We start from the raw sequence: 26,548 nt of genomic DNA, 5'->3' as shown, positions 1-26,548 counted from the left end.
GTCTTTTTTTTTTTTTTTTTTCTCCTCACTTTTATCTGGATGTAATCTTATCCCACAAAAGTTCTAGTTCGTCTAGAGAATAAGCTCACGATTTAAGCTTTGATTTAACAACATTTTGACTTCCTGGTTCATACATAAGTCTACTATATGAAGTTTGATTAGCCACGGTCCATGAGTGGCGAACTGAAAGCTCGAACGTCAAAGCCGTTTTTTTTAAAACGGACCGAACTGTAAGGCCTTGGCAATTCTTCTCTTTAGTTTTGGATTCGGATATTTGTGAAATTTAGTTCAGTTATTTTAGTTTTCCCCTTAGTTCGGATAAAATATACCTGCTTATATATCCAAGAAAATTTCAGATTTAATTCGGTTATAGTTTTTCTGATAATTTTAGTTAATTTCGATATATACTTTTATGCTAATTTTGTTTTTAAAGAAAATTTGAGTAATTCGAATTTTTGGATAAAATAACAGGTAATTAGGATAATTAAAATATTTTAAAGAAAACAAAACATTTGGGTAATCAATCTATGATTAGTACATTTGGATATAATTTTAAAACTTAATATAATTAACACTTTTAGGTATATAAACTTTTGGTGTTCTCTGTTTGGTTTTGATGTTTTGGTTTCATAGATATAAATTCAGTTTGTTTTTTTCCGATGAATCTTAGTTGGGATAAATGTGGATAAATGTGTCCAAGCCTACTCAGGCCCATTAAATCATCTTCATCTGTATATTCTGCTACTTTAGTAGGCCCACAATATGAAGGCTCGGTTCGGCCCAATTGATTTAGGAGACGAAAGAGAGGATAATGTCTGAAAGCACAACACTTCTCTTGTTCTTGCCTCTCCTTCCGACAATGGCTACTTTCCTCACACCTCTTGTTTCATTCAAACCTACAGTCTTCTCATTCCCGTCCCAATCCGTGACCTCTCCACAAACACAAACCAATGTACTCTCACTCAAACCGTTTCCTTCTCTCGCGGGAGCACAGAGCTCCAGGGTGAGATTCATTCCCCACGCGGTGGAGACTGAAGAAAAACCCGCTTCAGACCCTAACGCAGAGTCCTCAAGGCGTGTCTACATCGGAAACATACCCAGAACTGTGGATAACGAACAGCTCTCAAAACTCGTCGAAGAACACGGCGCCGCTGAAAATGTTCAGGTTCTTGTTTCTGCGTCTGTTACATTTCATAGTTTTTATCATAAAAGATTGATGCTTTTGATGTTTGATTTGTCTGATCAGGTGATGTATGATAAGTATTCAGGAAGAAGCCGTAGGTTTGGATTCGCTACAATGAAATCAGTTGAAGATGCCAATGCTGTGATTGACAAGTTAAATGGCACTGTGAGCTTCTTCTTCTTCTTCTTCTTCTTCTCTTTTTACACCATCTTCTGTAATAAAAATGGCGAAAGGTTTGTTCTTTTTGTCAGACCATTGAAGGACGTGAGGTGAAGGTTAACATCACAGAGAAACCTATAGCGTCATCATCGTCTCCTGATTTGTCACTGCTTCAGTCTGAAGATTCGGCGTTTGTAGATAGTCCTTACAAAGTGTATGTAGGGAATCTAGCAAAGACTGTTACCAAAGAGATGCTTGAGAATTTGTTTTCTGAGAAAGGGAAAGTAGTCAGCGCCAAGGTTTCGAGAGTACCTGCAACTTCGAAATCCACTGGGTTTGGGTTTGTCACGTTTTCTTCTGAAGAGGATGTTGAAGCTGCCATTGTGGCTCTTAACAACTCTGTAAGCTTTCATCCTTTCACTTGTATAAACATAGAGTAGTGTGTTGAATCTTTTTTTCTCATTTTTAATGTTTTTTTTAAAACTTCAGCTGTTGGAAGGGCAGAAGATTCGGGTGAATAAGGCATAGTGCGAGTTTGATGACTAGCCTGTTGGCATTATAAGAAGGTGGAAAGAATCAGATTTTGTAATGCAAAACATTTTAGAGCTTAGTATCATCATCTTTGTATCCATTCTAAGTTGAAAAAAATGAAAGCATTAAGTTTATATCTCACTGATCATTTATATGCAGCATAGATAAAATTATTAGTTGTGAGAAAAGATCCAATTATTTAAAATGACCAGCCCCAAGCAGCTTCACATTGGTCAAAATGTAACTGTAAAAAACAAATATTTAAAAGTCTGTAATATTATTGTTCTTGAACGTTGTACAACCAGCTTCATGTTTTTATTTTTTTTTTTGCTATAAACATAACTTTATGTATGAGCAACATAAAGCATTTTATTTGTTACTAGTAAGTTGTACATTCACAGAGTTACAAGGGATGTTCTCAAACTTCTGCCTCTGAAGATGTCTCCAAGAACTGGATTAGCTTCAAGCGTTCCTCTTCCAAAAGCTCAGGGTCTTCGCTCGTTAACCTCTCACGAGTTGCACCATCAACGCTCGTCGGATCATGCACTACCTGTTTCATTAAAACATCAACATTACAGATTCAACTCATTCATCAAACTTGTTCATGTTAAGCGAAAGAGAGACATTATATACTTTTGCGTAGTTATTGGTATGGCCATCTTTGTTAGGTCCTGTAAACGGTTCTTGCTCATTGTGTGTCCATTCACCATCTATGATATATTTATATTCAAACTGTCCTTCCTGCGTTCAGAAATTATAGCCATGGTCAGAACATGATAAAAACAAAAACAAAAAGCAGACACTAATGAGTTTTCTACTTCACTAAGAAAACTCACAGGCAATTCTCTCTTCAGGCTCCAGAATCCTGTTCCCTTGTCAAGTGTCAGAGGTATCCTCTGCAAAGATGATGAATGCATCATATACATTCCTCTCACGTAGAGTCAAGACTTTTCGTTTGCATAGAAATGAGAAATGTGCATATGCTAGATTTCAATCATATACCATACTTTTAAAATCAAAATGAATCAAGAAGATATTTGATTCGACTTATAATAAGAGCCATACTCACCTGTCCCCATCCGATGTCAAGGCCAGATATTTCTACCGTGGAGAACCCCTTGTCTCTCAGTGTCAGAGTGACAGTCTTCTTCTTGAGTCCTGTAAGCTTTTATGTCCCCGGAAACACAGCAACTCAGCAACATTTGTTAGAAAATGAAACTGAGGAGCTACAAACATATGTGCAAGCATTCTGAAATTTAAAGGATTTGTTGACTTACAATATCAATTGTTGCATTTCTGATAGCATCCAGCTTTGGAAAACATGTTCGTTTGCTCTGCCATGAATTGTCAGAGATGGTTTGCTTAGACCAGTGTTAAATGTGCCTCTTTAAATAAGGTGACTAGATACTATAGATCAATGAACTAACCCAATATACTACTGTCTTGGTGCTATTTACTAAGTATATATTACTAGGTGCATCAACTGGCTTAGAACACATAATATATAACAGGCAGTATCACTAGTTCAACATGTTGTGGCTTAATCAATACAGGTATCAGGGAAACAGAAAACCAGAAGTTAGATTAGCATCTTACCATAAGTATTTTATGAGCTTCCATAAGTTTATAGCCTTGCACCCAGAACATGTATGTCAACTGTGAAATTGAAAATTAATACCCATTCTCAGTATTAGTCAGCAAAAGGTCAACAACACTTGTTCATTCCCTCATCATCCAACCAAAGAAGCACAATAATTATGACAACAACTATCTGCAACAGTCTTAAAACATTGTTTCATGGGAAGACTCAACAGCACCATGAACATGGTGCTACAGAAAGAAAAAGGGAGGAAAAAGATAAGAGCAGAGTGACAGGTATCAGCAACATACCGCAGCAGCAGGAGCCCTTCCCATTCCAGCAGTGCAGTGGACGTATGTAACTCCTCCATTTCGTTTAACAGCTTTGTACAGTGTACTAAGCACGGCAGGAAGGCGCATTCTCAAATCAAATGCATCAAAGTCTCTGTTACACCAAAGATTTACATCAAAGTCAAGATTGAGTGTGTTCATGGTGTGAATTGTTTTATGCATATGGTAATGGGATGACAATGGTTCCCAGTTTTTAGCAGTATAGACAAATAGTGATGACTAACTTTAGTTCCCCATATACTCTAGTTGCATTTACCAAAGGCTTATTATACCTGATCTCGCAGCGAATATGCTCAATGTCAGTAAATGTCTTAGCATATGCTTGAATGCTCCTTATATCTACTCCAAAATATCTGCAAGTATCATTGGTCAAGGCACCCTACATATCATTTCTCGAACTTTGAAAAAAAAACCCAATAAGAACGAACATAAGAAAAGAAGAACTTTGGTTTGGAAGGATACTCCAAGTCAGGATCTTGTTGCAAGCAGAATATGGTTTTAACCCCAATCTTACGGAGCTTGTCAACATCTTCAGGAGTCTATAAGCAAACAAAGCGGATCAGATAGTAAAAATAGTATTAACAACAAATTTCAATAGTTAACAAGAGGAAGGATGAAAAATTGAAACCTGTAAGCAAGATCCAACGATTAAATCTGGACGAAGAAAGTTGTAGTTCATTCCAAACTCGTGCCTGTAGGTTAAAACTGAAAATGAAAAGAGACAACCAATCAGTGAATGAAATGCATAATTAAGGGGAACAAGAAAGGTGAGTTTGAAGAACTAATCTCAGATGATAACATCAGAACCATTAGAGTTTCCATACCAGCACCCATAGCTTGAGTCATGTCTTGGCTATATTCATCAGATTTATCTTCCTCCTCCTTGGAAACACCACCACTCATATCTGTGCTGGATTTCGAATCTGATACCGCCTACACTCAAAACAGAATATGTTTTACACTAGTTTCAAACATAGCAATCAACTAAATTACCTGTAAAACAAGTCGCAATTTAGGATCATTGGCTCTGATGGGAAGCTGCAAAACAAGTTTCAAGAAAGTTAAATAAAGGAAGCATGAATCTTTATTAATAATCAAACGAGTAAATAAATAGATGAAGTAGTGTGGTACCAGCATCTTCAAGGAAGACGAACAAGGATCTCTCTGATTGCCCCCAAAGCCCAACAAAGGTGAAACTAAAGATCTGAAAACAGTGACGATCATCAACACAAAACGCATAATAGAATGAAGTCGAAAGCAAAGAACAGAAATGCACAACAGGAAAGATAAAAAAAGGAATTTATGAAAGCAAGAAGAAGAAAGAATGAGTGAATACATTACCTAGGAAGATTCTGAAGGCAGTTCATCTTTTAGAGAATGTATCAGATAAGTGAAGCTTGCTCACTCAGTGTCGATAAAGATCTGTGATGGTAAGAGTCTAATTTCAATTCCAGGTCCAAAATCGTTGCGAGTGTGAGTGAGTGCTTGTGACTTAGGATCAAGACAAAGGATATATGGGACCCACCACGCTCGGGGAAAGCTAATCGCTTTTTGTTTTGTTTCGTACGCAAAGGGGTGGACAATGACATCAAAGAAGCTCAAACTTTTTTTACTTTTATTAATCATAAAACAAAGAAAACACCCTCTTTAACCCGTAACACTTCTGACCGCAAAGAAACGGACACTTCAGCTACTACTGTACTTTATTTTGTTTCTAGATTGAGGCTTTGATTGGTAACCATGCGGAATGACAGAATGACATATGAAAAGCGATTCCGCAAGTATTTTACCAATCAAGAAAATGTTGCGGAATGAAAAAAAAAACGCAAAAACGCAAATCTGCGTTTTTGCTGACAAAATTATAAAGAGAAAGTTTATTAAGTGGAAAAGTGAGTTTTAGTAGATTATGGTGGAAAAGTTTATAAAATTAACACTTTTATATTATTCAATTATATGTTAATACTATCTTAAAATTTATAATACATACTAATAATTTTTTTATGATGAATAGTTATGTTGTAAATAAAAATTTATTATAACTTTTATATTATAAAATGTTAATCTATTGTTAAAACATATTGAAAGATAAACTAGATATTTATAATAAAAATTAAAATATTTTTAATACATTTTAGTTGTTTTCAGATTTGTAATCATTAGTTTAATTATTGCTATTTGTTTTTTTTTGTTATAAAAATTAAATATCATATAAAATAGTTTAATCAATTTAATATATATTCCACTATTCCACAAATTTTAAATTTTTCCGCCACTTAATTATATTTTTCTGCATTTTAACTATTATTTCTGCGATTCTGCGATTAAGCGATGGTTACGTATCGGAGCCTGAGATTTTATTTTTACGGCTTTAAATTGTTCCGGGTCCACAACCTTTCACACCAGCTTACCTTTAAGTTTTGTTTTGTAGGATCTTGGAGGATGATTCTCACTGAATATTTTCTAACTAATGAATGTGTATCACTGTTTTTGATATTTTATCGCCTCTAAAAGCTTAAAGGGACAGCTTGCTAGTAGGGACCATTCACAAACGTCCTCATGTCTCTTATTGCTACCGACCTATATATGTGGGTCACGTGCAAACAGATATTTTCTGGACTTGTAAACTCTTTTCTCTAATGTTTTTACTTGTTACGGATGTGATCAGCGACACAAGTCAATTTAACGTATTCAAGACGCAAAAAACATCAAAACGAAATTTTCACTGCAGAAAATAAAAGAGTTACTGTCAGGAAAAAATCAGAATCATTAGAGCTGTGGTGGAAAGGAAGAAGATAAAACATGCAGTGAAGTTTCGAAAATAAAAATAAAAAAAAGACAGGAAACGTCTCGTGTGGAGTTACATAAATCTCTTTCAATCTATAGGTCCAAGTTCCACTTATTATGATCCTCAGCAGGCGTAGTGGATGAATCTCCAAAAAGACTAATCTTTGGTCTTCTCTGATCTTTCCCCATTGGTAACTTCCAAAACGAATCTGAGTTCTCGAAGAACACGTATGCAAGTACCACTGACGCCATGAACAAGCAAAACAACAGCGCATATATCTGCCACTCTGCAACATCCAACAGATCAGAGACATGAGTCTTAGAGAGATGTACAAAGAAGGTATATATATTGCAGAGAGAGGTATGAGCAACAAGCAAACCTTTCCACTCTTTTGGTACAGTGAGTTTGGTCACCATCTCACCCCATTCACTCGATGTTGTCAGCATTACCCTAAATCCCCACAAGTAGATAGATTAAACATTAGAAACAATGCTAGTCTACATCCCAATAATGAGACTTAAAGGTTCTTAGTATATAACTATACCTTTCACTAGGGCAGAACTCAAGTGAAGCAATGGTTTGACCAAGATGCAGCCTTTTGCTGTAGTGGTAGATCTCCATTGTTTTAACTTCAGCGACAGATATATCTCCATCTTTGCCACCCCTACAAAAAAATATAAGGTGCAAATTATGAAACTTTGTACGGCAATCAAAAGCCTGAAAAAGCAATAACTAGACCCAGGATGAAGAAAACACTCACAAAGCAATATATTTGCCATCCAAGCTCACTGCCATTGTCGATGCACTCTTCCTTGACAGCTTCTTGAACCCAAGCTTCTTCCATGTACTAATGTCGTAAACATTCACCACAGGAACATCACCTGTTTCCAATTGTTCAAAACTTTCACTATCTTGTTCTGACCTTTAGAACACTAGTAATGCTTTAACAGTTTACATAAGATCGTCGATATATAAATATAATATACCTCTCTGAGCAGCACAGAACAGAAAAGGTTTTGTCCCATCTTTAGAGAACCGGCACAGTTCAATGTTTTCATCCTGCAACACACGACAGTACCAAAATCAGGATAATTCATATATATCAAAATTATGCTTATCTAGACAAACATAGACAAACTAATCCTTCATGCAGATTTTATTAAAGATGTATGAGTTCTGAGAATATAGGGATCAAAATGCAAAAGTTAGCTCCTATCATCACATACCCCACTACGCTCCAAAGTTGACAAAGGAAAACCATCTTCTGCTTTCCATATCCTAGCTGATCCATCAGTTGATGTTGTTGCTAAGAACTCTGAGTCAAGACTACAGCAAAAGACACGCATATATGAGAGAGAGAGAGAGAGAGAGATGCACAAAACCGACTTCGTTTCACAAGCTCCATTTACTTCTATTTGTGTTGTGTGGCCCAAGTCGCAAATCTTTACACAAGACTCATGTATTACTAGTTTAACTATGCAATAAATTGAAAAGACTGTAAAAGGAGGGATAATAATAAGAGAGAAGATTCTAGTCATTACCTAAAATCCATGTCCCGGATGGATTTGTGTGCCTTGGGCTCATCCAAAATCACAGTTAGGTTTGGCCACTCCATGATTCTGAGACACCCATCCTGAAAAAAAGTAGCTTCTAGTAAGCTACAGAAAAATGTGGCAACATCGAGAAAAAGAAGACCTTATAAAGCAATTCTCGGTGCCTCCTTACCACTCCTCCAGTAGCTAATTTAGACCCGTCAAAGCTAAAGGCCATACATTTCTGTAGTCCAGCATTTTGAAGAGGAGGGAGTTCTTTGGCTAAGATGGTAACACACATTGCTCCTCCAACGATCTCAAACAACCTTTGAAAACCATTTAAAAATTCAATAATTTGTATAGACAACGAGGCAGATAGTGTCCAAATTTGTCTTCAACAAAAGTATATTCAGAAATATAAAAAAACCAAACCTAAAATTCAAGCATCACTAACTACAAACACATGTGCATTAGCAGACATAGGGGAATGGAAGATACTATTACAAGTCTCGTGCAATAAGATAAGCAATAATACACTGTTCAACATTTTAGTGACATTTGATCATGATCGAGAAGCTATCCTAGGCTTGACAATACCAGCTCGGCTAAATTAGAAACATCAAATATTAAGAGGTGAAGGAAGAAAGAAACGTACTTGCAACCACCCTTGGAGGTAGAGCAAACAAAATAATCACCACCAGGATGCACCGAGATTGCTACAGGATCACCATCACTCTCCTTCAGCTCATGTATTGCCTTTGATCAATTAAAAAAAAAAAGAAAAGGGTAGTTTTTAGATTTCATTAGTCAATCCAAGTAAATACCAAAACGAAAAGGCTATTTGCTTTTGAAAGAGGAAACAAAAAAACCTAAAGGAACAACAACCTAGATTCTCACCCAAAACACGACAAAACTTGGAAGCTCTTTGAATAGACAGACAACAGTGGTAAAAGGAGAATGAAAATACCAAGGGGGAGGAGGAGAGGGAAGTGGTGATGGGATCGAAAGAGAAGATGTTGAGGAGAGGAGGAGAGGAGGAGCCGCGGCGTTTGGAAGCTCTGGCGATGATGGCCCAGTTGACTTTCTTGGGACGACGAATCCATGATCCGCACACCACATGCCCACTTTCACCCCGTCTCGCTTCTTCTATCTCCATTCGCTTCGATTCTATCTTTCCTCTTCTAATTTTGATATCTATCTCTTCCACGACAATTGGGATCCTTATTATATAGTTTACAAATTTGTTGTTGTTGTGTTTTTTTTTTTACAAAACAAGAGTTGACTTTGCAAATTGGACAGACAGATTTTATTGAGTTTTTTTTTAAAATAATGTGAATGGAAAAAGTCTCGAATTTGACAAAAAAGAAGAAAGAAGAGACGGAGATTTGAACAAAATCGTGCAATTAGCTTTGAGATAATTACACAAAAAGTCAGATCAGATGCTGGTGTAGGAAAAAAGGATATACCTTTTGATCCTTTTTTCCGATGCCAAATTAATTTTAATTAAATTAATTACCAACTCAGGAGTCACAATCGTGCTTCCGTGATCTTTTATATCGCACTTGCCAGTTGCCCATTAAATGTTCAATGTTTCGAGTCCTAATTATATTACGATGACTATGCAAACCATGGCCCATTTACTTGGGCTTTGGATAATCGAATTTATACTTTGTACTGGGGACAAGGCCCAAATGATTTTTGAACCAGGTAGAGAGAGAGAGAGACTCTATATATGATTGAATGTGGTTTGCCGGTTCAGTAACGGTTAATTGGTTTTCCGGTTCTGCGACGTATCTGAATTCTGAAGGTCGTGCCGTCACTGCGATCATCCAAAATTAAAAGTTGTTCATTTCCATTCCGTCGCCTCCCATTTTTTCTGAATATTTTTAATAAAGTGCTGCCATGGTGCTTCCGCTCCTCCGGCACGCAGCGATCGCACGCACGTCTTCTCGCTCCTGCCTCCGGCTTCCACACTCGGTACGCTTTGTTCCCTTTCAACCGTCTTCTCTCCAAGTTTCTGTGTTCCTCTTTTCCACTTGTGATCCTTGCCAGTTGACTAGTTTTTTTTATTGCGTATTGCTAAGTGATGTTTTGGAGTTTGATTATGAACGATGGATAGAAAGAATGTAAATCTTTTGTATTTGCCCTTCTGAATTGAAATTATTACGAGCTTATCTGTCTATAGTTTGCGAGAGGAACTTCTCCTTTTGTGGAAATGATAAGATCATGGTCAATGATGGGATAAAGTGTGGCTCATAGAATAGATTAATGACAAGTCTCCCAGTCCACTTGTTCAACATGTTCTTTATTTGTTTAGTTGGAATTTATTCAGTTCATATTTTCCTTTGTGTATGGAATGAGATATGAAAAGAAAATTGAAGTAAATTGTTTCTTAAGTCTTTGGGATGCATCAGGAAACCACTATGAGCTCCAATAGATTCTTGTGTAGTAAATTTCCTCTTCTAGAGGGAATTTGCTTCTGAAAGCAATCAAGCCTAGAGGTATTTACTTCAAACAATTTAAGCTGAGTAGATTTAAAAGGCATTGATAGATGTTGGATTACCATAGAATTGTGTGTTTTTTTTTTTTTTTCTGTTTGATTTTAATTTTCTTGTGTTTGCGTGTCATTTCTTATATTTATGTTCATGGAAGTGAAGACTGGTGTAATTTCTTTAGCTTTCCAATACATTTGTATTCGTATTCAACTGTGGTTTCATGATCTACAGAAAACCATGGTGTTAAAGTGTCCGCCAATGACATAGTTATTAAAGCAGTGGCAGTCGCACTGAGGAATGTACGACAAGCTAATGGTGAGAAATCACATTCTCCTCGTAAATGATGCTATCACTGCAATCTTGTTTGTCCTTTTTACGTCAACGTGATTCCCATGTTGGAACAATAACTGCTATGCGGTTTGCTTCCGCTACGAAATATTTCGTGGAAGATGTTTTGACTGCTATGTTTAACTGCGTTGTTACTTTAGGATAATTTTCACTTTTGAGTTTGATGTAATGATATGTGGATTGCAACCTGACATCTCTCCTTGTGCGTGCTTAAATCCTTCTTTTTGGTTGTTTAAAGTCCTTTGTCGTTAATGTCTGGCAGCTTTCTGGGATGCTGAGAAAGGAGAAATTGTTATGTTGGAGGGATGTTGACATATCAATTGCAGTTGCAACTGAGAAGGTACACTCTTGTGTTGGCTTTTCCTATTACTTTAATAGTTAATCCCTTATCATCTTGGAATGTGTTGCAGGGCTTAATGACTCCAATTATCAGGAACGCTGACCAAAAATCTATTTCTGCTATTTCCTTAGAGGTAGTTTAATTCTCTCTTATAAGGAATATGCCAGTCTATTAGAGGAATACACTTGTTTCTTACCGTATGTCATGTGCTGCTTTTCTTAATTGTTTTGTGGAGCAGGTAAAGGAGCTGGCACAAAAGGCACGATCTGGAAAGCTTGCTCCCCATGAGTTTCAGGGAGGGACATTCAGGTATTCATCATTTCGAATTTAACCATTGTCTGGACTGGAGCTGATATGAAACTTTCCTTACTGAGAAAAACTTCTTTGTCGTTTTAGCATTTCAAATCTCGGAATGTATCCTGTGGACCAGTTCTGCGCAATCATTAACCCCCCTCAGGTAAATCATACCTTCAACGATGTGCAGTTAATTACAGATATGTGTGTTTTTAAACTACTAAACTCAGGAGCATCATCAATTGGATTGCAGGCTGGAATTCTAGCAGTTGGTAGAGGGAATAAAGTTGTTGAGGCACTTATTGGAGCAGATGGTGAGTCAAGTAACATCCTTTTGTGTGTGTTTAGACCTTCGGGTTACTGTTTTGATTCGGTTATGACAAGTTTTTGTCACTGTTTCAGGAGTTGAGAAGCCTTCGGTTGTAACGAAAATGAACGTGACGCTATCCGCTGATCATCGAATCTTTGATGGACAAGTTGGAGGTAATAGAGTACACTATCTCCATTCAGTAGCCTCTGTTGCGATTCTCTTTTGTTACTGATTGCTTTTTTATGAAACCGGGTTATCGTTGCAGCTTCGTTTCTGGCTGAATTGCGTTCAAACTTTGAAGATGTTCGAAGACTTCTTCTTTGAGAAAAGATTCAACTGTTGATCAGATAGAATCTTGGGGGATTACTACTACATAATAAACCTTGGACACACGTGCATATCCACTTTTTTTCTTTCCATTTGGCTACCAACTAACAAAAATATTGGTTTTGGTTTACAATTCTTCTCATAGATTCGTATCTTCCTGAATCCTGAAGTATTTTTGTTTGCCAGTCCTCTGAAAAATAAATAATTTCTTTAGCAGCTGCCAAGAACTCAACACGTGAAATGACAGTCTTCTACCACTCATGACATGATGCATATATCATTTATGCGTTGAGTTTAATTTATAAGATATACATTTATGAATCAAGTCAAATACCACTAACAAAAACAGGTGAAAGATACCATTCAGTATTCTAAATATAATGTGATGCATAGATGTGAATCATGTTAGAAACGAAACAAAACAAAACAAAACGAATATGCGTAAATGTATATCATGTCTATAATAAGAAGTTTAGGGAATTTTTAAAAATTGTGATAATAAATTGTAGAAATTCATAGCGAAAACTACCATGGATCCCAAAACCTTAAATCTTACAACAAAAAAAGAAAAGAAAATTAATAGCGAAAGTTTTACATAAAAACCGTTTGACATGAGTTTTCATAAAACTATACTGGATGTAAATAATAGTGTGCATCATTCATGTCCATAGCAACAAGTCACGACGTCTTCTTTAACCGGATATATTTACAAACAAGAAGAATATAACTGCGACAAAACTGGATTAAATGTTAGTTAGATAATAATGGCGAAATCAATGTCACTTTCTTAATTTCACTTCAATATTTGGTTATTCAACAAATTCTCCAAATCAGTTCAAAGAAAAAATGCATATAAGCAAAACGAAGAAACTAAAAATGAGTTGCCAAATACATAATTTTTCAAAATTTCGGCCGGAGAAGAAAGAAATGAGCGGCATCATCCCGGGTTCGAAACCGGAGCAGAGTCACCACCGCCTCTTCGATTTCGCCAAGACGGCCATAATCAAAATCTTCGCACATCCTTACACCACTGTAACAAAAGCGAATCCTTTCTCCACTCTTTAACCACAATCCCTTTACAAAGTCTCATCCTTTATGTCTATCTCTATGCGTCGTCTAGGTTTGCGAGCTGTACTGCGGCGAAGCTCCCGACACCGAGAAATGGGAAGCTGCCTTAATCGGTCACTACATCGGAATCGGTACTTATAAATATTACCACTTACAGCTTCCTCAAAGAGTACTAATGGGGTTTGCAACTTTTTTAACGATTAGATACATCGTCTTCTGGGATGTCTTGCGTACGTGAAGCTTGGGAGAGTCATCGGAAGAGTTACAATGTGGAGTTCTTCGAAGCTGATCCTTCCAAGGTGAGGATTTGGCAATCTTATACTAATATGGTGGAGCACACTTCTTAGTTTTTATTTTTTTTTGCCTTCATATGGTGTAACAGGAAGATCTTGAAATCAAGGTAGAGAAGATAGTTGGGGAGGTTGATTTAGTTTCCTGTTGGCGTCATCTTCAGGTTTTGCTTTTTAACTTATATGGATATGTAGCATTAGCAAGAACGTGATGGTTGTAACATACTTAGCAAATGTTCTTGCTTTTAGTTATGCTTTGAAACTGAGGAAAGTGCGAGAAGACTCTTAAGTAATGTTGCAAGTTTGCTGAAACCGGGTGGTTACTTTTTCGGAATCACTCCTGACTCGTCTACCATATGGTAAGGAAATATTATTACATTTGGATTGATACTAATGTCTCCTGCGAATTGGTACTAGATTTTCAGTTCTTTAGTTTGAACATTATACTGCATAAGTATTGTTTTGTGCAGTTGTACTGCGCGTCTTAACATTCTGGTGAAACAGGGCAAAGTACCAGAAGAATGTCGAAGCATACCACAATAGGAGCGGAGGGACAAAGCCTAATGTCTTTCCTAACTACATTCGGTCAGAAAGTTACATGATCACTTTCGAAGTAGAGGAAGAAAAGTGAGCTATTTTTTTCCTGAGAAAAATAGAATCATTTTGCCATAGAGTTGCTTTTCTGAAATTAGAGAGTGTTTGGTATTTTTCTACTCAGGTTTCCGTTGTTTGGAAAGAGGTATCAGCTGAAATTTTCTGGTGACAACCCTCCTGAAGACCATTGTTTGGTTCACTTCCCAAGCTTAATCAGGTGGGTTCTCTTGGCGCCATGATCTCACCTTTTTATTCAACAACAGTTTGATGGTACTGTAGTATAGCATTTTACCATATCAACAATGTGTACTTGTTAACCTTGTTACTTGTATTTGCAATCCTACTCTTTAGATAAAATAGATTTCCATTGCAATCCTACTTGTCATATTGCTTCGAGTTGATCTAGAAAGGACGTCCATCTGTATTTAATCTTTTGATCCTTGGTCCTCTAAAATTTTTCTTTTGTATTTTTTTTACTCAGGTTAGCGAGAGAAGCTGGCCTTGAATATGTGGAGATTCAAAGTTTAACAGATTTTTACGATGATAACAGGTTTAAAAGTCTGACAGATTCTCAATCTTATATCACGAGATTTAGTATATTATAGTTGTTTCGTATATTTACATTTGCTGATGCTGTTCAACTCTTACTGTCAGAGCTCAATTTGCAAGCTTGCTGATGAATGCTGGCCCGAACTTTGTTGACCCTAGGGGAAAACTGCTTCCACGGGCATTTGATTTGTTAGGTAACCTTTTCATCATCTTATCTTATCTAGTCTCCACTTTGTATACTCTGCTACTACTTATCTACCTATTTTTTGCGCAGGGCTCTATGCAACATTCATATTTCAGAAGCCTGACCCAGACCTTGAACCTCCTCTATCGACCCCAATACCTTTTGAGAGTTCTAATGATAACGATGAGGCAAGCGTCTTTTTCTTGTCTTGTCTCACTTACAGTATACAACTAATTTGAACTTTCCTTCCACTTGAGAATAGAGTACGGGAATTGGCTTTAGTATAGACGTTATATTTAGAAATCCATATTGAGTTTGTGACACAACAGTTGCTTCAGTCTTAAGCCCCCTGCCTGCTCATTGTATTTGGTCCATTTACAGAGAGAATTTCCGATGGTCACTGACACAAGGGCACCTTCAGAAGATTCATCGCAAGGACTTGGGAAAATTAGTGAGCAAAAGGGAATATTGGGACCTGGCCCTGCTGATCTACGCTTCTCAGAGGCAATTTGACTCCTCTTTTCTATGAATAACTGGGCTGCTAGGCCATTGTGTGAGGTGGTATTGTGAAAGTTGTGTATTATACTAGTCAAGCAAATGAGATAAAACATGTGTTTGGTGTTACAGGATCAGATCTAACTTTATCCATGTCATTTAACAAACATTAGATCAGTTTTTTTCTTTAAAAAAAAAAATTAATTCGTTCAATATTCAACAAACAAACACATTCATAGGGTTTTTCTTTACTTCCATGGTTTGAACACAAAATGAGATAAGGATCTTTAAATCTTGCAGAAGAGACAGCTTCTCCCCTGTAAGAGAACAAGAGACACAGCAGTACAGTTTAACTCAATCGGAGTCGGAGTCATGCCTCCTCTTCCTATCCTTCTTCTCTTTCTTGTGCTTCTTCCTGTCATCTGAATCACGACTGTGTCGCTTTTCATGCCTCTCACGTTTCTCGCGCTTTTCATGTTTTTCACGCCTTTCATGTCTCTCTTCCCTATCTCTCTTCGCAGGTTTCCTTTCCTCGTGCTTATCCTTCTCTTGGTTCCTCTCAGTATCATTTGGTACATCTTCAACAGTTTTGATCGCTGGAGCATTTGCTGGCAAACGTGCTGGCCCTGCTTCTTCTGTCTGAGAGGGTGGTGCAAGGGTGCTAGGATCTTCCCAAGGTCGTGGTGTCCTGTAAAGAGTTGCAGAAAGAAATTTGAGATGAGGAAACTACTAGTACAGCAAAAACACACCAAAACATCAACAAGAGTTTGAGTTTTTTTTTTAAAGAAGTAGAGATGATCACACAGAAAAAAAACAATAACTTACTTTGCGTAGCCAATGCCGTGAACCCAAACTGCATCAGCCTTCCCTGCACCCAGGTCCTCGGCTGTTGAACCTCTTTTGATAAGTTCAGTATACTCTTGCTTGTCAAGGCGATTTCCTTGTGGTCTTGTAGAGGACTTTGGTGCCAAGCCCAGAGCCTCCCTCATGGCTTGTTCCTCTTGTTCCTTAACTCTTTGAATCTCCTCTTTCATAGCATCCGTGTTGGAACCCCCTTGTTTCTTATCTCTAGCATACCAGTTAAGATCTTTACCTGTTGAGTCCGCAGAGAAATGGAATGTCAGTATAAAGTTATACATTGAAGATACAAAAATCTATTAGCTAGAAAGGACAAGAATCCATGAATAAATATGCGCAAATTCTTCAAAGGCATTGAATTTTATCAAAAGAAAAATAAAAGTAATAGTTTAACGATGAAATTGTAGGGAGAACACCAAATTCTTCTGAATGCAAAGTGACAAAAAGACACAGAAGCAGAGAAAACGGTTTGGCTCATTCATGACCATAAGAGCTGCATGCAGACAACCCCCATGTATCTTAGCCACCATATATACATACGCCTCTGAACTCATGAAGTGTTGAGACGCTTTACATTCCACCACATATTAATTGGGAGCTAATTTTACAGAGTTAGAGAAGGCACAGAAAGAGCTAATAAGATCAAGGATTTCAAATGTGTTTAGAGCTACGACAATGCTTTCTTGCATATACACATATGGTTCTATGTCTACCAACAAGAACACTGATACCAGAAACTAGCAAACAAGTTATCCAATACGATTACAGTTGACAAGACTAGTATTCCGTAAGCCAAACAAGAGGATCAAGCATAGTGTCGAGATGACAAGTTAACTTACAAGACCAAGCAAGCAACTTTGTAAAATCAAAGAAACAGGAAAAGGAGGGAATAAGAGAGAAAAAGAAGAACCTTTTTGCCATCGTCCAACAGGGGCCTTGACACTGTGACCCAGGTAGTTCTCCCTATGTTTATCAGCCTTCACTTCATCCCAACTGAACTCTGCACATTTCATAAACAAACGTAACCTCTTTAGTAACACAAGTCTTCATCATTCACAATCATTTTATAAGCAGCTCATCATGTTCTAGAACTAGCCAATTTCACTAGTACTATGCCAACGCTTCTTAATCAAACTCATGTAAAATTGATTATACCCAATTTTACATCTTCAAACCCTAGATCGTTCTCAAAACGAATATCACAAGAAAGAAGAGCAGAGAAGATGGACGAAATTGAGTTGGAAGGTACACGAAAACCCTAAGAACTTTCTTGTAAGAAGAAGAGAAGCAAAGATCCGAAACAAAATATATAAAAAAAAGGGAAACTTACGATCTCGACCACCACGAACACCGCCTCTCGTCGGATGATACATGGAAAGTTGCAAACTTTTCTGGGTTCAACGATCCCAAAAAGCTTCAGCTTTGATGAATATCGTCTATGAATCGAGTTTCTTTTTTGTTTGTATATAAATTAAAAAAAAAAAAAAAAGAACATGAAAATTGAGGACGGTCCGATTGATTGATTGATTGATTGGTCTGAATCTAAAAACACCGATGATTCTCGAAGTATAATTAATGGGCCTTCTAATTCATCTTGGACTTTCGGGCCCATTTAAGTTTTTAATACAAACAAAACTGGAAAGGACACGTGCGACACGTGTCGCCGTAGACAAGAAAGAGAGGAGAAGTGACCACCAGAAGATTTGTATCCTTAAAAATCCGACGATTCAGAACCCTAAGCGGTGGATCCTCAACAACTATGGCTGAACCCCAGCAGCAGCGTAGCTCCGATTCTTCCCCTCCTCAGCTGAAGTTACCTTCTTTCGTCGTTAACTTGTTCCCCTTTCTCCAACCCAAGCCTCCTTCTCCCGCTAACGGCGCCGATGGTGGTCCTAAACCCGCGGGAGGAGTCGCCAAGGACAAGGAGACTCAGAACTCGACGGTTACTTTCCCTTACAATCCTCCCAAGAACGCAGAGCCTCTCAAGCTTGAAGCCGAACCTAGCTCCGGAAGCACTTCTAACTCCCTCGTCATTTGGCAGGTATTTTAAGATGTTCTTAGATGAACAATCATATCGAAGAATTGTTATTTCATTGGGAGCTTTTGTCCTTGGCTTTACTTTAAGGATTACTTAGATGAGCAATCATGGGAGTGTTGCTGTTTTATTGCGAGCTTTGTCCATGGTAGGACCATGGCTGTTTGTTGATGATTGATTGTCTCTTTGTTTCTGTCTATTGTTAAAGTCCTTTGAAACTTCTTTGAATTTCTCTTTACGCACTTCTGTCTGCTTGTCTTCTTGTCTGAAAAGTAAAAAAAAGCAGTTGATTTCTCGATTTGTACAAGTGACGACCGTTTTTGCAACGTTTTTTTTTTTTATTTGTTTCATTCAGTTGCAGACAGTGGTGCTACATTGAACTTTGAAGTTGACTACAGTTTTTTGTTTTGCTCCTGCATCTATAGTATGCATTAGAGGACCTTGGCATCACTTGTATGAGTTACGGACTACTTTGTCTTCTTCGACATTTGCATAACTTCGTAGAAGAAACGCCCTACTTGTGCTCACTTGTTTTTGTCTTCTTCGTTTTATGCATTAATCTGTGTTCTGATTTTGTTCATAGCCTGCAAAAAAAGTTGAGAACTTGGTTGCTTTCAAAACTATATTTTTCAGGTATATGCACTTGGAGGGTTTCTGGTCCTGAAGTGGGCTTGGGCGAGATGGAATGAGAGGAACGCCACAAGTGACAAAAAGGAGGATGATGATGCTGATGATCAAGCTCCTCATCCGGAAGATGATTGATGATGAAGGCTGCTAGTCATATTTGCACGACGACGATGAATCTGTTGCCCCCATTTTGGTTCTGTATAGCAAAAACTCCCTTTCAGATTTTCTTATATTCCCATTGTATCTACTCAAGACTGTCTTGAGTTCCTTCTACTTCTGTAATGACACTACTTTTCTCCTCTCCCAATGCAGTTTTTTTTTCTCTTTTCCACTGATAAAACGTCATCTTCTTGTCTTATATTCTTCTTTTAGATGCCACAATTTTGATGGTAACACGTTCATGGATGTTGTTTGTGTCACCTTGGTCTGAACCGCTAGATTTGTCCACACGATTTAAGGCTTGATAAGTGTAATAAGCGAAACCAACTCAGGATAGGATTCGAAGAGAAGAACTAGTACAAAAAACAGAAGTTAAAAATAACAATCAATGTCATCTACTTACAACGCTATGAATCACTCACATACATACACCTTTTGCATCTTCTTTACAGTATTTTGTTTTAACTTTTGTTTCTAACAAATTCACACAAAGCTGGTTTGGTCTCTACACGCATTGTATACAACACACTAAGGTTCAACATATGATATTGCAGCTTTGAACACAAAAAACACAACAGAATCATACTCGCCTAAACAAGCCGTCAGCTGGACCTGAACCACCACCACTAGGAGGCAACCCAACCGCACGTGTGTAATAAGGAGTCGAATACATTTCTCTACTACGCAGAACTGAATCAGGATACAAGCTTCGAGTAGGTGTCACGTGAGTATATGTACTCACTTGTCTATCTAAGTTGAGGCTAGTTGAGAATGATAGTTGGTTACCTCCAAAACCAGAGATGACGCTGCCTGAAACACTTGGTGTGGCTTTATAATGTCTAGATTCTTGAGTATCTTCCCTGAAGCCTGCATATAGTTTTAGTCCACCAATGTACGGAGTGATCAGAGGACGCTCATCCGTTGACAAAGGAGGACTCGTGTCAGGTGTATGGCTAATCAGAGCTTTCTGAGTACTCGAAGAAGCTAGAATGCTGTTCTTCGTTGATGCATCAGGTGAAAAATCAGTGGGTACTCGGAAAAGTCCAGCACATCCAACAGGAAACTCTACCATGGACCCGGTGTTGGAAGCAGGGAGAGATGACTTGGAACCAGGTGCTGCCTCTATGGATAATGCGTATGAACCTGGCGTTGAAGGATATGAGCTTTCAGATTGATACTCAGGTTTTCTGGTATGTAGGCTATTGACTTTCTCTTGCAGAGACAGCTTAGCTTGCTGCAGCGCAGTGAGCACTGTCTCACAATTATCAGACTTCTCCTTTGACGCTGGAACTAAAGGGTAATCTACTTTCTGGAAGGTAGTAGTGGCATTACTACGAAAGGAGCTACCTCTCGAGTTTGGCTGAATAGTTGATGAAGAGTGCTGGGAGATACCTTGAGAGCTCTGTGAATGAGAAGACTCACTTTTAGGACTCTCAGGTATTTGTTTTCCTTTGTCTCCTGAAGGAAATGCATCTTGTTCCATAGATTTGGTTCCGCAACTTTTGCAGCACTTATCAGATGATGATGTTACTGAATGATCAGGCGAACCTTGGTCAGCTTCGTTGGCTACTAGTGTGGAATCTTGAACCTGAGTTTGTGTTTTTTCCCCATTACTTTCATCCGTCACATCTGAATGGTTCCCTACGTCACATGAATCCTGCAAAAGATTAGAAAAGAGATAAGATATCAAGATCTTTGTAAAGGTCATAGCCTAAGCTCTGAGACACAAGGCATATACCAGGGCAGATAATTTAGAATCAGTGAACTCTTTCTCCCACTGCTTTTGAGTCTCTTCCATATCTTCAAAAGAACCTATAACTTGTGCACGTTTTGCCAACGCTCTCTCTAAGTTGATGTCCATGCTGTCTCTCTTCTCTAAAACATTCTGCAAACTTTCGTCTCCTTTCATAACAACAACATCAACCACAGTTCTGGATGACTCTTCACTCGCGTTGGGAACCACTTCAGTATCAACAATTGCATTTCCATCTCCCTTGTGATCTTCAGATACAGTTCTGGAAAGTTAAAGAAACGTTGGTTGCTTTAACACACAACATATAAAAAGCAAGTTTTACAATAGAGATTCATCAGACCTTGATTCGCTGCGTTTTATCTGTCGACAAGACCTTCCTTGGCGGTGTCTTGGACGCCAGATATAAGCAGAGTCGAAACCTCTCTGTCTCCTATCACGCGGTTCCTTGGCCTTGTCTGAAGAAGCTGCTTCTCTCCTGCGCCCTTTCCAGGACAGGCTTTTGCCAGACACTGCAAAAGAATAATACATTCTCTGATGCTGAGGAACTGCTCCATCTCAATTCAGATAGAAACGCTTACCTGAACTCGCCTGAGAGTAGCTTTCTTGATCAGAGGTTGAATCATAACCGTCCGAGACATCATTAAACCCATTTTCTGCAAGGATGGCAAGGACATCAGCAGTTGCTTGTTCTGCCTTCTTTCTCTGTAAAGACGCAATCTTTAGCTGTTCCTCCAGCTCTGCCACCTAAAGATCACAACATGAAGATAACACTAAGGCTAGGAATGGTGCAAATTAGCAAAAAAGAGAGAGACAATACTTTGTCAGCGAGGCCATCAAGCTTAGCTCTTGCGCTCTTGGAAACAGCTCTTTCAGCAAGTAAACGCGCGCGGAGAAACTCAATGGTCATTGAAGTAGGATCTTGTGCGTCTGAATCATTACACCTGATCAGTCAAATGAGGTGCAGATCAATCAGGTTTCTTAAAATGTGATTCGATTGCAGAAGATTCAAGTCAATATGGTCGTTGACAAACTTGTAAGTAAAGAACCAAAAAACAGAGACGATTGAATTTGGAAAAAACAGACAGAAGAGAACAAGTATTACCGATGATGATCCAACTTGTCTTGATGAGCCATCACCAAAAAAGAAGAAGATCCAAAGTTCTGTTATAGTTTCGATCTCGAAGACTTTATGCTGCGTAGAGCCTGCGGTGAGAAGCCGTCCCTCTTTCTCTCTCTTAATAAATTAACTTGAGGAGTCAACAATCAAAGGTTTTAATTTCTATTTAAGTATGTTTTCTGTGTTCTCATTGGCTCTGAATGATAGCTGATTTATCACGGAATGATGAAAAATATAATTAAAATATACATACTGAAAAATTGCGGAATGAGTTTTTGTATGATTAAATAGGTCTTACATAATATTTAGACAAAGTAATAAATTATTAATATTCTGTTTAAAAAGAAGTTTTTCTAGAGTTTTACCCATATTAAAAATATAAAAAATATTTATAATAACTATCAGCAATAAAATTTAATCTATTTAAATAATTTTCAGTTAATGTTTCTTTAAAGCATCCGATCTATACTATTATCTGCGAAGTAAATTTTAGCAACAGAGCTATCACGTTAAAAGTTAGAGCGGTTAATATCTATATTACCCTTAATGAATTTATATATAAGTAACTATATAATCAAAACGAATTTTTATTTATAATATTAATTTTTATCTTAAAACATATTTTTCAGTTATTATTGGAGGGTAAGTAACTATATTACTCTCCATTTATGTCTTCATCTTTGCTGTCTTTGAGCTTATCTCCCTTACACTAGCTACAATTGTTATTGCATTTTTCATATCACATACAACAACTCCAAGAATCGCTATTACACAAAAATACATATATAATATATATATATATGTCTGCCATAAAAACCCTTAACAATACACAAATCATTTTGAGTTGCAGTATTAACTGGAGATTGAACGTAAAATTGTATCCATGGGCAGATACTATTTCTAGGGTCTTAACTATATTATGATACTAGTGGTTGGTCCGCGCTTAGCATACAAATATTGTCTTTTTTGTATGTAGAGTGGCTATTATAGTTGGTTAAAGATGTTGTTGATTTCTGTTTATGAAACTTACGTTGATGAATATTTTTAGATATAAGATTGTCGTGTTTAGGATGTTATGACCGTCTAATTTGTCTAATTTGTGATGTTATGATCGTCTAATTTATCTAATTCGTGACTGTATATTGTTTTAATTAATTAAATAGTTACATGTTTTATTTGAATGGATACAATAACTTTAATATCTTGTTTATATCATGAAAACAATAAAAATCATTATTGTTTTTATGTAATTTTTTTATTTGTTATTTTTTGTTGTTGGTTTTTTAATTAAGTATAATTTTTTTGTTGTGATTTACCGTAGTATCCTATTAACCTCCCTTAACTTGAGATTAATAATCAAAAGGAAAAAAAAAAACCGTGAGATTTGCTTTTTTAAATTTTGGTTGAACTTATTTTGATTGAACAGGAAAGAACAATAAAAGTAATAAATTTTCCAAATTTGTAGTCTTATATTTTTCTCCTTAATATTTTTGAATTATGATTTTGTTATATTTTATTATATTGCACTAAATTTTAATTGGTCTATTCTGTTTATACTTTTAACACTTTCTAAAAGATCTCTGTTTTGGTGTTATAATTTGGAAGATAGTATTATATACATTTAAAAAAATTTCATAATCACATAATATAAGTGATAATTAATATAAATATATTATTTAATTGAGTGTATGGTGATATTTCAGCAAACAGTTAAGTGTGGTTTGATGTTGCACGGAAGAGCTCTTCATCCATAACCGCATTAATTGTCATATAAGACCACCTCCATTGGGGTTGCTTAAATGAGGTTCTAAACAAAAAGATGAAAAAAATAAATGAAAAAGAAAAAAAAACTAGAGAACCGCTGCTTAAAGTGGGATAACCCTTACGTGTCAACTTCCTATTTGACAGCCTCTTTCCTTCGTCGTCGGTCTCATGCGAAAATTCCATTTTTCTCTTCCTCCTCCAAGCTTGATCTCTCCATCTTCTCTGGCGATTCTCGGTCGATTCTTCGATTTCTCCATCATCTCTGTCGATTCTCTGTGAAATTTTTCTTATATAATAGTTTTTGTTCGTTTGATTCGAGAGTGTTCGATTTATTCGTTTGATTCGTTTGATTCCTTTGTAGAGGATCTTGAACGTTCGTTTGATTCAATCATAACTCTTCTCCCCTCTCCCTTCCATGGTGGGTCACTTCAAAAAGGGAAAGCTTTTATGTTTATTTGATTTGAGTCACTTCGATCTACCATCCACTTCAGGTAAACTCCATTCTGAGTGAAGTTTCTTTGGAGGGTTTTTGATTTTGAGGTGAAAGTTTGAAACTTTATTGAAATTTATGGGTAGGTGGTGGCAGTTGCTGGACTCATCACAAAGATCAACAAGATTCATCAGTACATTGCCATGGGCATTTACACTCCTCTGGTAAGCTAAAGTTGCTTGCTTTCTGATATCAAATCTTGCTTTTGGATACTTTTTTTCTGCTCATAGATCAATAAACAATTGAAGATTTAGGATGTCAAAATTGTGTACTTGTTGGCCGTTTATGTGTTGTTTTTCTAGTTCCACTGGTTCCACAGTCTAACATGTCTAGTTAGATACTGATCTGGTCCTATGAAGAGCTTAGGAGCCTCACTTATTTATATAAAAAAATGGTGAATATGCTCTAGATACTTCTTGATTCCGAGACAATTTTGGGTCTATGGCTGTAACTTCAGTCTCAAATTTGTGGATATGCTATCTCCTCTTTTAACTTGATCCATCATTTTAGAGATAACAGTAGTCTGTCACTGAAGCATTCCCCCTTCTTGAGTCTGTACAGCATATGTGTACAGGATCAAGAAAATAGAACTCATAAGAAACTGGACTCATCACAAAGATCGTCTCTCCTGCATCTGCTTTGCTCTCCTTGTGCAATGCTTTGTGGTTGTTGCAGTGGAAGAGGTGAATCTTCTGAGCAGCAGATGAGTGAGGATGAGATGTTTTATTGCAGTCTTTGTGAAGTTGAGGTGCGTGAAAACATTTGACTTCACAAACTCGTTGGTTACTCTTTCTTCTGATTGGTGTGGACTAATATGTATTTACTTTCACAGGTCTTCAAATACAACAAACATTGCAAAGTTTGTGGCAAATGTGTGGACAGTTTTGATCATCACTGCAGGGTATTAAATAGATTTGTCTGATTTGTTTCAATCCATTCATTCTATTTTAAATTTCTTATCTTCTTTTGCTTATGGAATTGTGTTGTGTAGTGGATAAACAACTAATCGGTTCTTATTAGTATTTGTATTTTCAATATGTTGTAATGTCTTCTGTTTAAAAAATTTTATCTTCTTTCATGTTATGAAATCCAATCATTTTATTTAAAAAATTTATGAACCTCAATGAGGTTCTACCATTGGACGAAGAAAAATTAAATTAGATTAACAAATGTTCTAAACATTTCAAATCACTATATTTATTAATAATTTATTGATTAGAGTCCATAAGAGGTTCTTATTGATGGACATGCTTTAAGGTATTGTTAATTGCCAACCACCTTTATTGTGTATGTGTGTTTCGAGATGGAAAAAAAATAAAATAATGCTAGTGCCATTTAGATTGTTAAAAGATTGTGAGAACGTGTTATAATCTAGAAGAGGCATCCCGGATTGGAGGAGGGGTGGAGAAAGCTAGTTTTTTTTTTTTTTTTTTTTTTTTGGTAACTCTGGTATCTGGGCAGCCACATTCCCAACTATCCCCTCGTAAGGGGTCCAACGCTCCAACGGAAGGAATGTTAAATCCGTTGTAGCCAAGACTCGAACCCAGGTGACGGGCAGTACAACTGTACCTCCTTTACCACCAAGCTACGAGCGTTTGGTTAAAGCCAGTTTGTTACCTAATGGTATATGCATCGAGATAGCGGGTTAACCTTTGGTTTTACTTTTATGGACGTTTCCTGAATATTCGCTCTATTTTCTTCTTCCACTATTCACATGTTGGTTGTGAAGAAATTTTCACTATTTTGCTTTCGAGTTGTGTGGCTCGGAGTTTTTGAAGTGATAGTCTCTATGGAAAGTATAAACAAAAGACTCTTCTCAAGGGGCGCTTGTGTATAACAATTTACTTTTCTGATTACAAATGCAACTAAGGGGGTGTTATTGAATTGAATAATTGGAATAAGTATAGAAATTTAAGTATGCAAGTACTTTGATGGAAAAGATATCCAAATCTCGTTCGTTTCCTTCAAAATATTGATAAAAAAGGTAGAATTTTGTTTTAGTTAAAAAGATACATTGAATTCCATTAAAATTCACCTTAACTGAATTCTAACAAAATCTAAAAAATATTGAATAACAGGGGTTTTCAGTGGATTTAAATTCTATTTACCAAATACCCAATCCAATAACACTGGATTTAGGCATGAATTTAAATTTCACTCAATTTTATTAAATTGCCCAATTCAATAACACATTGACTGAACTGGTATGTGATTGATTCTTCAAAGTGAAACTTTATGGAAAGCTGAGTTAATATTCCTACATTTAATCTGAATAATTACATTTTAGTAATACTAAAAAAGCTTCCATCATTTTCTTCAACACAACAATGAT

At 36.9% G+C, this 26,548-nt stretch overlaps 9 protein-coding genes across 13 annotated transcripts; 5 read left to right on the top strand and 4 right to left on the bottom strand.

Annotated features, from left to right (window-relative positions):
* The first annotated feature begins 821 nt into the window (after positions 1 to 821).
* Positions 822 to 2,171, top strand: LOC106312547 (30S ribosomal protein 2, chloroplastic-like). Its single transcript, XM_013750107.1, has 4 exons — positions 822 to 1,165; positions 1,247 to 1,348; positions 1,435 to 1,743; positions 1,832 to 2,171. The coding sequence occupies exons 1-4, from the start codon at positions 860 to 862 to the stop codon at positions 1,868 to 1,870; spliced, it is 756 nt and encodes a 251-aa protein (XP_013605561.1). The 5' UTR covers positions 822 to 859; the 3' UTR covers positions 1,871 to 2,171.
* On the bottom strand, positions 2,132 to 5,304 carry LOC106312545 (phosphoglucan phosphatase DSP4, chloroplastic). Its single transcript, XM_013750106.1, has 14 exons — positions 5,144 to 5,304; positions 4,934 to 5,006; positions 4,796 to 4,840; positions 4,627 to 4,735; positions 4,431 to 4,507; positions 4,265 to 4,341; positions 4,075 to 4,155; positions 3,764 to 3,896; positions 3,470 to 3,529; positions 3,151 to 3,207; positions 2,943 to 3,038; positions 2,710 to 2,769; positions 2,507 to 2,614; positions 2,132 to 2,423 (listed from the first exon to the last, which is right to left on the bottom strand). Exons 1-14 carry the CDS (start codon positions 5,167 to 5,169, stop codon positions 2,292 to 2,294), a joined length of 1,134 nt encoding a protein of 377 aa, XP_013605560.1. The 5' UTR covers positions 5,170 to 5,304; the 3' UTR covers positions 2,132 to 2,291.
* Positions 5,305 to 6,550: 1,246 nt separating this feature from the next.
* Positions 6,551 to 9,533, bottom strand: LOC106309621 (SEC12-like protein 1). The gene is made up of 10 exons (XM_013746691.1): positions 9,087 to 9,533; positions 8,775 to 8,875; positions 8,313 to 8,445; positions 8,129 to 8,220; positions 7,814 to 7,913; positions 7,574 to 7,646; positions 7,348 to 7,468; positions 7,132 to 7,251; positions 6,967 to 7,037; positions 6,551 to 6,873 (listed from the first exon to the last, which is right to left on the bottom strand). Exons 1-10 carry the CDS (start codon positions 9,273 to 9,275, stop codon positions 6,680 to 6,682), a joined length of 1,194 nt encoding a protein of 397 aa, XP_013602145.1. The 5' UTR covers positions 9,276 to 9,533; the 3' UTR covers positions 6,551 to 6,679.
* A 454-nt stretch (positions 9,534 to 9,987) lies between these two features.
* LOC106310583 (dihydrolipoyllysine-residue acetyltransferase component 1 of pyruvate dehydrogenase complex, mitochondrial-like) lies at positions 9,988 to 12,465 on the top strand. 2 transcript variants are annotated; one of them, XM_013747811.1, is made up of 9 exons: positions 9,988 to 10,096; positions 10,846 to 10,929; positions 11,225 to 11,302; positions 11,373 to 11,435; positions 11,541 to 11,611; positions 11,699 to 11,759; positions 11,850 to 11,910; positions 11,999 to 12,079; positions 12,172 to 12,465. In XM_013747811.1, exons 2-9 carry the CDS (start codon positions 10,912 to 10,914, stop codon positions 12,228 to 12,230), a joined length of 492 nt encoding a protein of 163 aa, XP_013603265.1. In that variant the 5' UTR covers positions 9,988 to 10,096; positions 10,846 to 10,911; the 3' UTR covers positions 12,231 to 12,465. The 2 variants fall into 2 exon arrangements, with proteins under 2 accessions (XP_013603265.1, XP_013603266.1); XM_013747812.1 differs by lacking the exon at positions 11,373 to 11,435 and having other exon boundaries at positions 12,172 to 12,463.
* A 636-nt stretch (positions 12,466 to 13,101) lies between these two features.
* Positions 13,102 to 15,585, top strand: LOC106311714 (mRNA cap guanine-N7 methyltransferase 2). Its single transcript, XM_013748974.1, has 11 exons — positions 13,102 to 13,265; positions 13,354 to 13,432; positions 13,506 to 13,600; positions 13,684 to 13,755; positions 13,841 to 13,950; positions 14,096 to 14,218; positions 14,310 to 14,402; positions 14,667 to 14,735; positions 14,840 to 14,928; positions 15,009 to 15,106; positions 15,300 to 15,585. Exons 1-11 carry the CDS (start codon positions 13,110 to 13,112, stop codon positions 15,429 to 15,431), a joined length of 1,116 nt encoding a protein of 371 aa, XP_013604428.1. The 5' UTR covers positions 13,102 to 13,109; the 3' UTR covers positions 15,432 to 15,585.
* A 22-nt stretch (positions 15,586 to 15,607) lies between these two features.
* Positions 15,608 to 17,810, bottom strand: LOC106311715 (multiple myeloma tumor-associated protein 2 homolog). The gene is made up of 4 exons (XM_013748975.1): positions 17,602 to 17,810; positions 17,182 to 17,271; positions 16,239 to 16,506; positions 15,608 to 16,101 (listed from the first exon to the last, which is right to left on the bottom strand). Exons 1-4 carry the CDS (start codon positions 17,642 to 17,644, stop codon positions 15,768 to 15,770), a joined length of 735 nt encoding a protein of 244 aa, XP_013604429.1. The 5' UTR covers positions 17,645 to 17,810; the 3' UTR covers positions 15,608 to 15,767.
* A 154-nt stretch (positions 17,811 to 17,964) lies between these two features.
* On the top strand, positions 17,965 to 19,273 carry LOC106311716. The gene is made up of 2 exons (XM_013748976.1): positions 17,965 to 18,312; positions 18,940 to 19,273. The coding sequence occupies exons 1-2, from the start codon at positions 18,031 to 18,033 to the stop codon at positions 19,066 to 19,068; spliced, it is 411 nt and encodes a 136-aa protein (XP_013604430.1). The 5' UTR covers positions 17,965 to 18,030; the 3' UTR covers positions 19,069 to 19,273.
* A 158-nt stretch (positions 19,274 to 19,431) lies between these two features.
* Positions 19,432 to 22,092, bottom strand: LOC106311712. Its single transcript, XM_013748973.1, has 6 exons — positions 21,948 to 22,092; positions 21,663 to 21,786; positions 21,424 to 21,589; positions 21,186 to 21,354; positions 20,831 to 21,107; positions 19,432 to 20,749 (listed from the first exon to the last, which is right to left on the bottom strand). Exons 1-6 carry the CDS (start codon positions 21,977 to 21,979, stop codon positions 19,673 to 19,675), a joined length of 1,845 nt encoding a protein of 614 aa, XP_013604427.1. The 5' UTR covers positions 21,980 to 22,092; the 3' UTR covers positions 19,432 to 19,672.
* A 2,242-nt stretch (positions 22,093 to 24,334) lies between these two features.
* On the top strand, positions 24,335 to 25,299 carry LOC106310663 (probable protein S-acyltransferase 22). 4 transcript variants are annotated; one of them, XR_001263837.1, is made up of 3 exons: positions 24,335 to 24,380; positions 24,778 to 24,964; positions 25,049 to 25,299. XR_001263837.1 is itself a non-coding variant. In XM_013747892.1 (3 exons), the coding sequence occupies exons 1-3, from the start codon at positions 24,360 to 24,362 to the stop codon at positions 25,136 to 25,138; spliced, it is 285 nt and encodes a 94-aa protein (XP_013603346.1). In that variant the 5' UTR covers positions 24,341 to 24,359; the 3' UTR covers positions 25,139 to 25,299. The 4 variants fall into 4 exon arrangements, 1 of the variants encoding a protein (XP_013603346.1); XM_013747892.1 differs by having other exon boundaries at positions 24,341 to 24,380; positions 24,791 to 24,964; XR_001263839.1 differs by having other exon boundaries at positions 24,353 to 24,380; positions 24,769 to 24,964.
* The last annotated feature ends 1,249 nt before the right edge of the window (positions 25,300 to 26,548 follow it).

Source organism: Brassica oleracea, chromosome C8, assembly GCF_000695525.1.
Source record: "Brassica oleracea var. oleracea cultivar TO1000 chromosome C8, BOL, whole genome shotgun sequence".
NCBI lineage: Eukaryota > Viridiplantae > Streptophyta > Magnoliopsida > Brassicales > Brassicaceae > Brassica > Brassica oleracea.
Note: the sequence above shows the minus strand (reverse complement) of the source record. Positions and strands in the feature narration are given on the sequence as shown.